This window comes from Oreochromis niloticus, linkage group LG1 (assembly GCF_001858045.2).
Source record: "Oreochromis niloticus isolate F11D_XX linkage group LG1, O_niloticus_UMD_NMBU, whole genome shotgun sequence".
In the NCBI taxonomy this organism is placed as follows: domain Eukaryota; kingdom Metazoa; phylum Chordata; class Actinopteri; order Cichliformes; family Cichlidae; genus Oreochromis; species Oreochromis niloticus.
Window position 1 is genome coordinate 26467462 of NC_031965.2, and position 16826 is coordinate 26484287.

Consider the following 16826-nt stretch of genomic DNA (forward strand, 5'->3'; position numbering starts at 1 on the left):
CCTCGGCAGCTGAAATGCTCAAGTAGCTTTTATCGTATCATAATAATGAATCAAAGATAAAATAAAATAAATGAACTCCAAAAGAAAAGCAAGTAAAATAAAACATATGTGCAGTGGGCTGAATGACCAGGCAGGAGCCCAAATAGAAAAGCACAAGAGGAAATCACAGAAAGAGAGAAGAAAAAAAGGAATAAATATATCGGTCTCTTTCCACTAATATCTTCTTATGTCATCTGGTTGAAAAATATTTGCCTGCAGGTCAGGGCTCCCCCTGTTAGGAAAAGGCTTCTTAAAACGCTTCATGGCTCTTTGCTACATTAAATATCTGGCCTCTGCATCCCATTTACTGCTGCTGGCTATTGGGGGGGTGGCAGGGTGGGGGTCCAAGAGAGCTAGAAAGAGAGGACTAGGAGGTGTAAATGTGACAACAAGAAAGGGAATAAAAGGAAGTAATGGTGGACAAGTAAGAAAAAAAAGAATGTCTGAAAAAAAAAAGTTTAAAAGTGCAGAAGCTAACGATTTAAAACACACAAAAAATGTGATCCTTTACAGCTTATGTTTGTTTTTTACTCTTACACAGCATGTCTTAATCCATGTGTGTGTGTGTGTGTGTGTGTGTGTGTGTGTTTAGTGCCCTTGGCAAGAGCAGATCTGGCCATTCAGAATGGACAGTAGTTAGCCACCCACAGAAGCAAGCTGTTACTACCTTCTCTTCCCTCCTTCCCTCCTCCTACTCTCCTTGTCTTTTCCCTTTCTACCACTCTTTATCTTTTTTTATATTTAATTTTTCTTATTTTTAGGGATTAGTAACCAAAAGCAGCTCTGTAAATGGATGATAGTGGTCTATGATTCTAAAATGTGGGATTGTGCTCAGCTTCTTTAATACACTAGAGGATGGATAAAATAGTGTTTGCCAAATTAAATATTAATGCCACTCTTGCCTTGCTGCTGCCACTGCTGTAGTTCCTTTCAGCAAAGCACTTAAATCCAATATAAAACAAAGCAAGACAATTACAAAGGATATTGACTTTGTAATGCTGTACTTCCTCAGACTGTAACATTAAAAAGTGCTATCATCATTATTATAATGATAATGTTGATTCTGAATAACAAATATTTTTTACTGTGAAGATCACAGTTTTTGAGCTTGTACATAGCATTGTACATACGATTTTTAAAGACGGTCAGCTAATCTGTCCTGTAGATAGTTAAAGTTGAGACCAAAGTGGACCTCAGAGTGGAGGACCGACTATGAGCGATGCTGGCAACAATCTTTGTGTCCTCTTCTTTGCTGTCTTTGTGAATTGGATTAGATTTTTCCTCTTGTGGAACTCCGGTTGACTAGTTTGATCTAAGTTCTGATGTAATAACTTGTAAGGTTGATTGCTGTCAGTCATGTTTGATATTGACTTTTGTATTTTGGTAGTGTCATCTTGGTTTTTTGAAAACTCCCCCACAAAAAACGTAAAATTCTTTATTGTCTATTTTACTCTAAATGGGACAGTAGAGCTGGAGACCTTCACTCAGTCTGTCCTTTTCTACATTAAGTGCTGTGTAGACAATGTGACAGTGACTGAAACCATCCTAACTGAAAACCTTGGATGACGAGTGAAGTTTAGGCTCGGATCAAAACTCACAACTCAGCCTTCAGGCAGAGGGAGAGGTCTCTGTACAGCACTGCCAGAGCGAACCTGAGGAGGAAATCAAACAGGCCAAGAAGGCCTACAGGAGGAGGATAGAGGGCTTCCTCACAGGCAACAACTTTCCCTGACTCATGCCACCGTTCCCATCTGTCTGAAAGCCTCCACTATCATTCCCATCTCCAAAAAAGACTGTTATAGGCAGCCTCAGTGACTACAGACCTATAGCCCTCACATCTGTAGCCGTGAAGTGTTTCAAGCAGATTGTGTGTCAACACATCAGAGACTGTCTATCCCCCTCCCTTGACCCCCACCAGTTTGCTTACAGAGCAATTCAGTCCTAGGAAGATGCCATCAACATCACCCTTCACAGAGTGGTGAGCCATCTGGAAGAACAGGAAAAGCTACATGAGGATGGTGTTGGTTGACTAGACGAAGAGCATCATGTAAGATGCTCGTACATGTGTAAGAAGTACTTCTTACGAGTTCTTATGCATCTCTGCTAATCTCACCTGGCCCCACAACACAAATTGTAAAGAAGGCCCAACAGCGACTGCTTTTCCTCCGTGTCCTGAGGAAGAACCTGGACTGGAAGCTGCTGCTGGCCTTCTACCATTCCTCAGTGGATAACGCGCTCTCCTTCTGCCTGGGTGTTTGGTACGCAGGGGCCACTACTGAGAACAGGAAGGCTGCACAGAGGGTAATTAACACCTCCCAAAAAATCATTGGCTGCCCTCTACCACCCCTGGAGGCCATCACCAGATCCTCCTGTCTCAGAAAAACCAGGGCCAGCACAGGTGACCCTTTGCACCCCGCCCACCACCAGTTTGACCTGCTGCCCTCTGGTCGGCGCCTCAGGTCAAACAGGTCCCACAACTCCAGACTCACAAACAGCTTCTTTCCCTGGGAAATTTGGACTGTTAACAAACACTATCTCCCCACACTCACCAGTCTGAGCCATGATCTGAGTAACCCTCATCACTCCGGCCACTCACATACAGACTATACTCAGACCAAGTCCTTTGCACTACTTCCAAGCACTTTGTTCTCCATTGTCTATTCTATTCTATTCTTTTCTTTTCTATTCTATATATAGGTTTCCAGGATCCTCTGGTTACAAAAAGACTTCTTTTTATAACCAGAGGATCCTGTTTCACCTTCAGAACAGATTTCATTTTTAATGATTCAACAAGGTGCTGGAAAAATTTCTCAGAGATTTTAGTCCTTATTGACATGACAGCAGACAGAACACACAGTTGCTGCAGATTTGTCGGCTACACATCCATGATGCAAAGCTCCTATTCCACCACATCCCCAAAATGCTAGTGACTCTGTGTGTATTGTAGTCTCAGTTTACTGTTCTTAGTTGCATCTAGTGTGGTCTTCTGCTGCCATAGTTTATCTACTTCAAGGCTGTATGTTCAGAGATGCTCTTTTGCATACCTTGGTCACGAGTTATGAATAGTTATTTGAGTTACTGTTGCCTCCATATCAGCTTGAAGCCCAGAGAGCTGAAGTTCACTGGATATTTTTTGGACTATTTTCTATAAACCCTAGAGAGGATTGTGTAGTAAAATCTCAATAAATATGCAGTTTCTGAAATACTCATATACCTGTCTGGTGCCCACCACCATGCCATGTAGAAATTCACTTAAATCAATCTTTCTTCCCTTATTCTGATGCTCGGCTGTCTACATGCTTAAATGCACATGTTGCTGTGTGTATAAAACAATCAAGGAACAGACACAAGATTAAGAATCAGGAATCAGACACAAGACAGATTTCAAAACTGGAAGCCTGGTTTTTAATTGATATTGCTCTACTGTAATAATCCTGAAAGGCATAGTCTGGAGTAACACATGTAATGTTTTAACCCATAGTAGTTTAAGTTACAGAATCATAGGTCTCTCTTTTTGCATTGAACAATATATACAATGTGAAATAAATACATTTACACGAATGGACATTATTGTTTGAGCACACTTGTATGATACACATCACAAAAATATACAGGTAATTGTTTGTCTTTTTTTTTTTCTCATTTACTGATGTGAAGCACATCTAAAATCTACGGACATGTTTTTAAATAACACTACAGGGACGTCTTTCATCAACTCTTCTTCACCACTCAAGGGTCTTTTTGTTCTTCCCTTTCATCCAAATGTTCCCAAAGTTTCTCCCTTTCTTAAATATATTCCTCATGTTTGCAAATTCAGGCTGCAGGGTAAGCTGCAGCATGGGTGCACCTGGGGACTAAATACAACTAAATGACCATACACTGCAGAGTTGTAGATAAACACTGTTTGGCCTTAGCAATTTTCAGGGGCAGCCATGGAAAGTGGACAAACCTGCTTTGTTACTGTGGCTCAATAAGTCATCATTCCGTTCAAGCTAATCTACTGTTTACGTGAAGTGTTCGCAACTAATTGATCCAAATTAGAGCAATAACATGATGCCCAAAGTGAAAACAGCTCAAATGTTTTGTACCAGTGGCTCTGCAAAAACCCAACTGCTCCTTCCTTCTCCTTCCCTTTGCTTTTTAACACTAATGACAGAATCATTCTAATAGATTATTTAGTATTTGGATCTATGACCCAACAGAAACATGTGCAACACTTGCCTCATAATTGTACAGTCTTCAAAATATTGCTTTTTAACAAGAAGAAAAAATACAATTAAATCATATTGTGGCTATGAGCAGCAGATTACATCAAAATACATAGTTTCCCTTCCAAATTTTTTTCCTGGTCAAATTTAGCATTCGTCATCTGAAATGACAGCAGTGAGCAAAATAAAATGGCATCATTGTGAATCACGTTCAGTATGAATGTCGAACGTGGCTACTAACCAGATTCAGCTTTGCATTAATCACTTGACATCTTTCTTAGTGAATCGTTTCAGGAGTACACACAATTTTTGGGCAACTGACAAATAAATAAACAGCAACAGAAAATAACTGTAAGAAAAAGAGCGCCTTTCTTCCATTTGTTGTGTGTGGAATAATGTACAGTCGGTGGTAATGAATACCATCCTTTTTTCCAGGGGGACACTTTTCTATGTTACAATCAAAATACATATGCTGTATGCAATTCGAAGCTTGATCATAAAAATATCATGTATTCCTACTTGTGAAACCTTTTTTTTTCTGTATAATCATGTTTTAAAAAACTGTGTTAAAACCTTTGTTGAACACTAGAATATTTGAAGTCATGGTGTTTGCATCACAGCGTATGGATCCAGAAATTTATTTTAGCAGGTAGGGTAATCACATGTTATTTAAAGTTGGGGAAAATTTGAGTTTCAGTATGAATTTTGCAGAACCTGGTGCCCCACAATGCAATGAATATATGGTATAGAGCAGCAGGGAGCCCAAATTAAACATGTTTCTTAAAACATGTCTTTCCCATCAAGCCACACAGGTTTTTCACTGTCTATTGTAAAGCAAGATATTTTCCAGGAAACAGGGACGAAAAAAAATCGATTTAGTATTTTCTCTTTTTGCCTGAAAACAGCAAAGATAATGACTGAGCTGAGCTGTATGGAAGGCAGTTATGTACAGCGAGTTTATCAAAAAAGAGTCACCTACAGTTCTGAATTACTCAAATGTCCTTTTCATTTCAGCTTTATTTAACCTAAAGATATACAATATACTGTTCAATCTACAGGAAAGTTACACAAATGATCCCTTTTTAAATACTTGTTAAGGTGTTTCTTCATTTAGATACTAAATATTTAATTATTTATGTATAGTTTGGTAAAGATGGATACTGTAATTTGATCCTGGTGGTCTAGTTAAATTTCTAGCAGAAGAGCCTTATATACGATTCGGTTCATTGTGAGAGAATCCGGTGCCCAGACCCCCAGCGGACTGATCCGACAGACAGACAGACAACATGGCCTCTACTCTACTCTGTGTTGTCTAAAGAAGAAGCACACAGCACAAGAACGGGAATCACCACAAGAAAAAGTACACAGCAACGCCTTAGAGGACTCAACAGAGGAGAAAAAAGTTCAAACATAAAAAAAAAGACCTAAAAGAAAAAGAGATGAACCAAAGAGAGATTTTTTCCTTGATAGAAAAAACAGCAAACATGAAACACACAGGTTGAACTACATTTTTTTTCTTTTTTTTTCTTCATTTTGTGTCCAATAAAATGTCTTATGTTAGAATTATAATCTGTATAATTTACAATATACAATGTTTAAGAAGGCTGAGAAAATACCCCTTACTAATAATACTGATGGTTGATACTGAGCGTGTGATGTTAGAGATCAACTACATTTAAACTGCAGCACTCCTCAGCTGTGACAAGTTGCCATTTTATATTAGATTACGCTGTCATGTAAAATACACATTTTGGCATCCTTACTTGGCTTTAGAAAGTGCATAAATATATATATATATTTAAAAAAAATCCATCAACCTTTTACCTGTTAAAGCTGTGATAACTCAACCAAACTGTATGCAATTTTACTTTAACCATAAAATCAGTGTCTCTTTGTAAGACAGCTGCCTGTCAGCTCAGCGTTTCCATTTTTTGTCTAAAATTCAGAAAGTGTCAGAATTTTTAACAAGTAACATTACCTATTTTTTACAAATGACAAGTTGACAAATCAATATTAAATCATATAAATTACTGTTGTATTCAGCTGAGGTAATTAGCGTCCCATGTTCAATTTATACAGAAGCTGATTTAAATTACATAATACGGTAATTGTTGTACGTAGGCTAAAAGCTTTAATAATTTCAACTCCTCAAAAAAAAATCAAGTGTTTCAGGAAATGGGGTAGTGAGGTAACAGGACATTTTGATTTTGCTAGCACCATTTTACCCCTCAGCAAAGATTTAAATTTAGTCAAGGTACACTCATGGTCCCCACACTCAGTCACATGTCCAAAAGAACTGCACCTCAAGCCACAAATGAGAGAAAATTGTGTACTAAGTGTTTTTTCACTACAAGAATTGTCCTGGTTCAATCAGATCAAATGTCAATGCAAAAAGAGCTTGGTCACATGAAAGGTGCGGACTTCAGAAGGTGATAATTGCAAACTGGATGCTGAATCTTTTTGTTTTTAGTTGCTTGTATTACTTCTCCCAGTTGCAACCTTTACACAGCTTCTAAGTGAATACACTCCTGGGTTGTATTTTTCTTCTTAGCGGTCATGAAAGGAAATGCCCAGTGACTGTTATCTAATAGCTTATGGCAAGTTACACAGAGAGAAGGAGAAGCTACACATTCTCCTCCAAATCCTCATCCCCCTTTCTCCCGAATTTAAGACTGGCATGTAATGTTAATATTGCAGACTTAGTCCATATACACAAACCCCTCCTTGAAAACCACTATTGCTCAGAGTTTCTAAGATAAACGCTGATTTGTTAATACATTATTACTTGTTATATTTATATATATATATATGATAATTGCTGAAAGTGGTCAAGCTGATAGAAAAAAGGAAAGACATATTGATTGATTCAGTTTTAAGAAGACAATATTAATAACAAAAACAAAGCCATGTTATATGTCATATACAGGATGACAATTATTTACAACCCTAATATTGGTATCATCGCTAAGATTATTTTCAAGGTAGAAATTAAGAAAAAAGATCGAGGAGTTTTAAAGCAACAATACGTATTATTCAGTCGGTTTTGTCAGCACACCTTTCCTTCTGGTTTGAATTGCGCCGAGTGACTGCGGCTCCCCCTACACTCCCTGAATGAGTCACAAGAATATCTCTGTACTGACGCAGAAGATGAGCTGGAAGTCGTGAACACAACGGGACGAGGAGGGTAATACAGAGGTGAGACTTTGGAGTTTTTGGAGTGTGGCTAATGAGCCTGGGCTGGACTACTAATGGCACGTTGATAGACTTAAATCCCTACTGACTGGTATGTGAAGAGCTGCAAATCAGGGCCACAAAACTGCTAAAAATTGTTCAAATACATGTCTGAACACAAGAGGTGTTTTTCACAGATTATGCAGTATACACAGAATGTAAACTCTGCCCAAATTTGTTTGTTAGCCATGTATTTTTGACCATTTTATGAAGTTTCAATCAAGCTTTATTCTGTTATTAGCAACTAGAGGTCATATTTATACTTTTAAACTCAGCCAATTAATTACACCCCACGTGATCAGAATATCTGAAACCATTTTTAGCTTTGTCAAGTGCACAAACATTGATATTATGGCAAGACAGGTTTGAGAGGCCAGGATGACCAGTCCTCAGCAAATACAGCAAACAGTAAAGTTGTACTTGAAGCGGGGGAGTCATGGGAAACCAGGAATTGAATTTAGGGAGAACCAAAAAAAGTTTAAAGCAGTTGTTTCCAATGCTGTTCCTTAAAACCTTAAGCGCTGCTGGTTTTCATAATACCCAGAAAACAATTTAATAATTACAGGAAGAGAGAACCAGCAGTACTCTTGAGGCCCAGGACCGAAAACCACTGGCAGATCAAAACAGAAATGGTTTTGGGTTATGACAGTAAAGTTTGCTGGCATCCTCTGAATGGATGATTCCATTCTTTGGCAGGGCAAATCTCCTCTTCTTTCTTTCTGTCCATTGATTCAAATTTCATTGTACATGTACTTCAACAATAAATGTCATTAACACCTCCTAAGTGTTCATTTTTTGTCCACTCGTCTTCTTCTTGAACGCTAAAAAACTCTGAGGGAAACAGGAGGGGGAAAGGAGACACGAGTGCAGTCTTACAGTCTTCCGGAGCTAAAATGAAGACTGTTCAGTGTCTTAAACATGTCCTCATTTAAGCGTTTGTCATTAATAACATCCTAATTGTTATTAAATGCATAAGTGTTTGTCATCGTCAGTGTTTGGAGTCACTGTGGGAACTGTTAAGTTACTCTTAGCAAATATCGTCTTCCATTGATAAATGGGAGTTACACAGTCTGTCACCGTCTTCCTCCAAAAAAGATCATCAAGTCAACACCCTTTTGTCAAAGACGTGGTGTTTCAAGTTCAGGTAAGAGGTCTGGATAGCGTCTATTTATAGGAAGATGTGTCAGCAGACAAACTTCATATTTCTGTGTGTGTGTGTGAGTGTGTGTGTGCATGTATCTGTGAGAGTGCATGTAAAAGAGCAAGAGGTCATTCAAAGTTGATGTTCAGAGTTCGAGTTGAAGCCCAGGTGGATCAGACTCTAGCTGTCCTTCCATCTAGTCCCTGTCCTCAGACCTTGGCTTCCAGCAGCTCCAAAAAGAGTTTGTGCATTGGGACTTTGCCATCCTGCTTGATGCTGTAGAAGTGTTGCACAGCCTTGGTGGAGGTCTGGCGGAGCAAGGGGAGGGTCATGAGCAGCTTGCCTGCCCGACGGGGATCCTCCTGGTGCTGGGAAGCCTCGTAGTCCTGCAGGGCCTCGTGAAGCACATCCTGGAGCTTCTGTACTGCATCCACATCTTCAATATGCATGGAGTCTGGAGAAAGAGGACAGACGATGTATGACTAAAACTTTGAAGCATTTTGTATAATAATATCCACATCTACTGAAATTGTAGTTCATCCAAAGTGGGAAATGTGACATAATGATTTGTTGCTGTTGATAAAAAAAAATTTTGCATGAAAAAGTGGACTTTCTAAAAATAAGTCAAGCTTGCTAATGTGCAGCAGATCCTGCAAAACTCTCCCACAACTCTCTGAGATGTTTTCAGCAGTGTAGATTTGTATCCGTGCCACCATTGTCTGCTGTGAGTCAGGGGAGGGAAGTGCTAAAGATTAAACTAAACATCTACTCAGAAACAAAGTGAAAATATTCCTGAGAATCACAGGTGCAGGCTGAAAATACTATCAATATAAATTCTATTGACTCATGATTTCCATGCCTACTGTAAAAAGTGCAGAAATACTTTGTGCATTTAGCAAAAACCTCATTTAGTGGCATTAAAGGAACAGTTACAAATGTAGCTCTATTCCTTAGCACTGTTAAACACACAAAGATTTAAAAAACAATCCAAAAACAGGGTTTATATAGAGAGAGCCTGCTTTATTCCCTCCCTTCAAAGTGCAGATCTGTGGGAGTGATGAATGGCCAGACAAAGAGACAAGTGGGTGGAGAAAAAAACAGACAGACTTGTAGAATGATCAAGAGATGAAGGAACACATGAAAGTTTGTGTGTGTCTCTCTGTGTGTGTAGGGGGTTATATGGTGGTGCTGGAGGGAGTTGAAGGAGTATGTGGTTGCACACATCTGTAATCTCTCTTTGAGCTGGCATGTAAGGTGTGTTTTAGCAGTGGCAGTAAAGCCCGATGATGTCCCTCAATAATAATGCTCCATATTGCCCCTAAGGGAGGCAAGGTCTTAATGTGAGCTGGCCTTTAGCTCCCAACCTCCGATCAATGTCGACGATCAATGGCTACATGCATGTTAAATAATAATCACAAGACAACTATTGATAGCTCGCTCCCCCACTCACCTACCAACAACACCACCCCCACACATACCTACAAAACATTTGATTTACTTAGACATATGATTGGGCGTGTAAAGACACACACAGACATTGCAGGTGTGGACAGAAAGGATGACACAATCTGATGCCTGCTCTCCAAGTAAACTCCGTCAGCTGCGTGGAGTACTAAATTAACATAGTATGATCTTTTGTTATGACCTTCTAAGTCCATTGTGTGTTATCACTTCAGATTTTTATATGTTTATATGTTTTTTACATCTGTAAAGTCAGTTATACAAGTGGTTGAACTACATGCGTATACTCCTAAGCAGAAGCATTTTAGCTGTTTGGAGGTCTCGTGTTGTGTATGTGCTTTTGTTGCCTGCCATTGGTGGAAGCTTTTAGTGAAGGATATTGCAGTTCAACCAAATACTTCCCACTGGGTACTTGTTAAACACAGTAGCTTTCCCAGGCACACATGCTCACATCATCCACGTGCACAGAAGGGAATTGGAAGAAGTATGAAATATATAAATTATATTGTTCAGAGAAATAAAATCAACATAAAATGTGCCTGCAAAGCCACATACACACAGATGTGCACACAATTGGACTAGCACAATCAAATACACTGAGCTGGATCTATCGAGTATAATGCATGCATCAGTATGCAGGACCAGACTGGTCAGTGGGTTGGATTCTGTGAGGATCAATAGAAAATTCAGCTTCTATTGGTCCTCAGATATTCTACTTGTGGTCCACTGGTCTGAATCTTTTAGAAACTTTTCTCTGTGATGATATTTTCCTTAGTGGTTAACGGTATTGATGAGGCAGGGGAACGAAGTTTAAGGTTAAGTTGATGTTTCTTTTTGTATATACAGAATATGACCATATATTTAACTTTTACTTATACAGTACCACTTTGTAAATATAGACTTATTCCATAAAGTCACATTCATGCAGAAGTTTTTCACTCCGTATGACATTAGTACTGAATGCTAATGTCATACAGAATGGAGGAAAAAAACCTTTTCTTCTTTTTTCTTGAATTTGTAATGGGCTGTGTAGTGAATAGGCAGAAGCTAAACTGCAGTTTAATGAGTTTCACGTTGTTTTTGATTAGCATTGTGTGTTTAGTATTTAAGCTGGTAGACATGGCTTCTGCCTGTGCTGTGACCCGCAGTAAACTCACAAGTAAAACAGCAGACGTTAATGAGCACAAGTACATAAGGCTGTTAAAACGTACATGTTAACATGGAACTCACAATTCACAGTCGCACATAAATGAATCACACACACACACACAATCACATACCCCCACACGTGCCTCCTGTTTCCCATGGCTAGTTTAGCTTTCTTTACATGTGGGGCACGTTTGCTAACATTTCTTAAGGCTTGGCTTCATTAATGCACAATTAGCATCCTGTGAATTAATTAGTGTCAGTGCCCTTCAAAATGCTAATGCTAGCATTCTGTTGTCTTGAAGAGCATTTCGAGAGTCTGGGCAATGATACAAAGTTCTTATTTGGCTGTCAGCTATTTCAATTTCAATTAGTTCAAAGAATGACGATTTCAAATGTGAATTTTCTTAAGAGCAATGTCTGCTTTTGACAGAGTTTACTAACCTGACATTTCCATCATAATGAAGAGCATGCTGTAGCTGGCCGTTTACATGGCCAGGAAATTCACGTCATGCCAGTGTCGAAATGGAACATTAAGAAAACAAAAAGGTAATTACAGAAATAAACCAAAGGTTTGCGTTGATAAAATCCTATGTAAACAATGAGCCTTTACATGTACAGGAACAGTTCAAAATATTATAGCTGAATATAAAGCCCCGCGATTTTGGCTCACTGGTGCACGCGAGCCTGTACCTCTGTATCTTTTTAATTTACCATACGTTTTTTTGTTGGTCTTACATGTTCATTCTAATCAATTCATTCTGCAATTTATGTTTTTCTTAGGTCAGAAAAAGGTTTAGAAAAAAAAAACACAGAAATGACTACTTTATGTTTTAAATTTCAAACAGCAACAACTGAATTATTGTTTGTCTAAAAAAGCTAAAGTGAGTTTCTCTTTCTTTTGTTCCGCTATATGAAATGAAAAAGATGTTTTCTTGGACTTTGACGGTATTTTGTGATATATAATAGATGGGAGCATTAAATTAATATGGAAAATAAAGAATATCGGTGAATGAGCCATTGTGACTAATGTCAGCACCATTTCCTTTTGTAAAAACATGAAATATTGTTGCTATTAGATTTTCCTGTCCATGTACTGGATGTTTGCCAAATAATAATGATTCTTAACTCTGTTGTCCAGCTGAAATAACCAATACATTTCCTTAACTTTCAGTAAGCAGTATTCATAGAATAACTGAAACACATACATGGATGGACACAAATGCACACACACACAAGCAGCGGCAAGGGATTGATTGTCACACAAAGCCCACAGGAACAACATGTCAATATTTTCTGCATGTGCAGAGCAGTATCTAAGTATGTGTGTAAGCAAACATTTTTCAACGGCACACACAAATGTTTCACTGAGTGTTAATAACCAGATGTATGTTTTTTGAGAGTTTAGGAACATTTATGGATGTAAACATGTGTATGCGTGCCTTTTTAGTGGCACAACCAGAACAAAAGGCCCCTCCCTCCTTATTCAAAGCTCTCCCGTTGCATTCTCCCATTTAAACACATTGTATTGACAGCTCCCCCCTTGTAATTAAAGAGTACTGAAGAGCTGGCCAGCTTCCAAGACAAAGTTCAAAAGACGGGTCATGGGAGGAAGAAGGCGTGTGTGTGTGCGAGAGAGTGCGTGTGTGTGCGCGTGTGTCAGTCAGCTGTCGATGCAGCTGGACACATCAGAGAGGGGGCCTTATCGACAGATTTTGGGTTCTAATGATTTCACCTTATTTAACAGGCATCTGAAGAGACGACTATGCTAATTGCAAAAAGGATTGGCACTTTGTTTTGTGGTGGGGTTCAACTTAAAAACACGTTTTTATTTTTGCACTGAGCATGTGTTTGCCTATGTATGCATACAGTATTTGACACACTTTTGACTAGTAGAGTATGTGTTAACATGGTTGTGTCACAGTTGTGTGTTTGTTTGAATGCAGAGTACTGAAATCGGTCCTCGGATAGTTCAGCTTAAATGAGCCCCATGGGACTGGGAATCCGAGGATTAACTCTTCCACCAGTAAAACACAGATGTGGAGACAGACAAAAATATCAGCTGAGAGTGAACAAATTCCAACCTGAGTTAGCCAAAGCAATGGCCTTGAGAGTGACAAATTCCTCCTTCTCTAGTTTCATCGATTTGTATTTCTTGACCAGCTGAAGGATGGCATTGTTCAGGTCCAGAAGTCCAGCTAATTTCGACTGATCCTCGTCCATTATGTAGTCCTCAGCATACACCAACTACAAAGAGACAAACAGAAGAACTGGATTTAGTGGCATGTTGTTGAATGTCCACTTGAGAATGACTCAAAAAATAAGTCAGTCCCTATGGATAGATTGCATTAGGGTTTAGAGTTATGCATTACGAGAGGTGGCCACTTGAGCCCAAGAAACAAACAGGCTTACCTTGTCTTCAAAGGGCAGTGAACGGTAGACAACGCGTAGGATCAGGATTTCCATCCATGCACTCTGTAGGAGACTCATCTGGTCTGCCAGAGACAGCGTGGAAAAACCTGGTAAACATTGAGACAAAAAGAAAAGCAAGAACACGGATTGTTAATTTAATTTTTCTGCCCGAACAAACCAAAGAGTTAAGGAGTCTATCTTTCAGAAAGAAAATAAAATTCAGTAAATATAACCTTTGTGAAGAGGAAAATGCATCCTGTGTGTTTTTGTAACCTGGGTTTTGTTTTGGGATTTAGAAAAAAAAAAGTAGAACTATCTCAAAAGGAATAAAACAGCTGTGTTTAAAAGGTGTTTGAGCTAGTATAAGGTTCAAGACTCTGCTTCACTCCCTTCTTGGCCAACCTCAATCCATCCACTTGACTAGACTTCTCCACCTCCTCTCCTCTTCCTCCTCTTCCTCTTTCTCTTATGCCCAGGGCTATTCTCTGGGGAAAGGCAGGCCTTATCTTTCCCTGCCACAACTTCCATGGATCAATGCTGGCCATCGCTGTTATGCCGCTCAAATACACACACTAACTGCTGCTATGGCCTCAAAACTCCTGCTTTCTTCGGTGTCAATCCATGTCTGCCTATTTGCCTATGTCTACGTATATCTGTCTGTCTCCTTTTTACCTATCAGTGTCTGTCTATGACTGTGAACCTCCTTCTTTCATTCACTCATTTCTTTTCAGACAGTGAGTAATCTCTGTTTCAGTCATTCCGATTCACATTTTTGCTTGATGCTTTTTGATTGCGATGTTTTTGCTTCCTCATGCCATATCTCTTGATTACACTCAAAGTGCTTCACTTGCGGTCCATCCCTCTCAGTCTTTCTCTTTCTGTCTGTCTCTTTAATGGAACACCTGCCTGCTCACACCTTTCTTCGCAGCTGTCCTCTCCTCACACACCTGTCCATTCACACCTGCCTGTCTGCCTGTGTGTGTGTGTTTGTGAGCATGAGCCTTCATAGGCAAGGCAAAGACAGTTTGCCATGCAAGCACACCTGTCAGACCTCGCCGCAGCCCTCCACTGTGTGTTTGTGTATGTGTGTTGGAGTGAAGCATCATGCCAGGAGAAGCAGGCAGATGCGAAGGAAGCTATTTCTTCAGCAACATCTGCTGCGAAGAGCCTCCTCTTGAGATGTTAGGTGCGCCAGAGTGTGTGCTGGTATTTTTGCGCATGCATGTACATTAGGGGCTCTTATCTCACAGTTTGTTGATTGGTAATGGCAGGCGTCTCATTATGTCCAGGTTGCAGGCTATTGTTGTTTGTAATGCGCTCTAATTCATTCAATCTACAACTGTTAACATTTCTTAACACACACTTCATATCACATACGCATAAACATGAACGCATAGAAACGAACTGGAAAGAATCCAAATGTGTATGATTGATACACACACACGTGCGCACACTCTTACGTGCACACTCACACACGGCACAGTGAAGGGAGCAGTATCGTTGCCAACTGGCAGTGTCTTCTTCTACTTAATGAAATCATCAGAAGGGATTAGAGGTGAATTTCTTAAGGGGGGTCTTCGTGCACACACACACGCACACACACACCTTATTCACAGAGGCAGATGTCTTTAGGGGGTACTTAGGACTTCACCACTCATTGTGGGCTGGGGAAATATGCACTGGCATTGCTAAAATTAACACACATACACTTATTGAATCTGTTCAACCCTGGGGTCAAGTGAAGAGAAGGCGAGATGAGTGAGGGGTTAATATCATTTAATGGTGTCACTGGTTGTGTGTTTTAAATTGTCTTTGTGTGTGTTTTCGGTACTCAGGCGTTCAGGGCAGAACTAAGATTTCCATCAATTTGCGCACTTCCCTCTGGTGGCATCTGGTCCAGGACCAACAGGAGCACACAAAGCTCAAGAAGTGGGCACACACATACAAATGCAAGAATACACACTGAATCACATATACACAAATATACATTTACCGTGAATGTCAACTTCATATGGAAAGTGTCTGTATAAGTGACTGTATATTAACAGTGCTGTTTGCATATTCCTCTATCCTCCTAATTATACATAAGGTGTACAGATGTGTGCAACACACACACACACACACACACACCTACACACACACACACACACACACACACACACACACACACACACACAGGAAACACCAATAATTAAAACCACAGTGATTAATTTATTGAGCTGAAAGTGCAGCTTTTCTTATTGAGGCACATCAATGATTTTTATCAGGATGGTGTCTGCGTGTGTGAGCAGATGTGTGCAGTGTGTGAAAGTATTTTTTGTTCTTGTGTGAATATATGTGTGCTTAAACTGCACATTTGTACATAACTCATCAGCATGTTTGCATTCCGTGTGTATGCATACATTCCCAAACATATGTTTCCACGGGACTCTGCATGCGTATTTCTATCTGTGTTTGTGTGTGTATGTGGGTGTGTGTACCTCTTCCTCTTCCCTCCCCACCAGCCTGTCTGCGCCGTTCAGCCATCCAATGCCTCTTATCTGTCTGATTAATAGGCGGCCGGCTTCAGGACAAATTAATTAACAGATAACGCCATCTTTCCCTTCTTCCCTTCCTACATTCCTCCCCTCCTTCTCATGAAGCAATCGATACAACAGAAGAAAAGAAACATCAATGGGAATTTAGTGCTGATGATGGAGAGAGAGAGAGATATTGATGGGGAGAGAGAGAGAGTATCAGAAAGAGTGAGTTGGAGGAGAGAAGAAAGTAAAAGGGGGAGAGTTGTTAGAAAGAGGGGCGGCAGTGGTGGTAGTGGGAGGGGTGGAGACCTTTCTTTCATACCTGTGATTTCACTTGACAAAAGAAGGTTTCTTATTTGGTTCTAATTACATTTCCTTTCTGCCCATTGTTGATAAGGCATCTCATACTGTGTGAGTTAGCATGAGTGTGTTTGTGTGGATGTTGTTTGCCGTTTGCAACAAAGTTGAAATATTTGCTTAAAAAATATCGGCAAGAACTTCAAACAGCACCGTATAAAATTATTACTGGATAACTGCTTGTGTCTGGTAACAGCAAGCTTTGGGCTGGATATTAATCTTATCTATAGTTAGTATTTGTGTTTAGGTGGTCTGCTAAAGTAGAACAGACCTATGACGGTACAGATGCACGTATGTGTGTGCATTGACAGA

At 39.7% G+C, this 16826-nt stretch overlaps 1 protein-coding gene across 9 annotated transcripts in view; it reads right to left on the bottom strand.

Moving 5' to 3' along the window:
• Positions 1-3420: 3420 nt before the first annotated feature.
• Positions 3421-16826, bottom strand: part of esrrga (estrogen-related receptor gamma a) — a 173941-nt gene continuing 160535 nt past the window's right edge. For 8 of the 9 annotated variants that reach the window (XM_019359730.2, XM_019359727.2, XM_025907091.1 and 5 more), the window contains 3 exons: positions 13639-13745; positions 13311-13473; positions 8829-9073 (listed from right to left, as the gene is read on the bottom strand). In XM_019359730.2, coding sequence (XP_019215275.1) covers positions 8829-9073; positions 13311-13473; positions 13639-13745 — 515 coding nt within the window. Of the gene's footprint in view, positions 9074-13310; positions 13474-13638; positions 13746-16826 lie in introns of all 9 variants that reach the window. The other variant, XM_019359712.2, reaches the window with a different exon arrangement.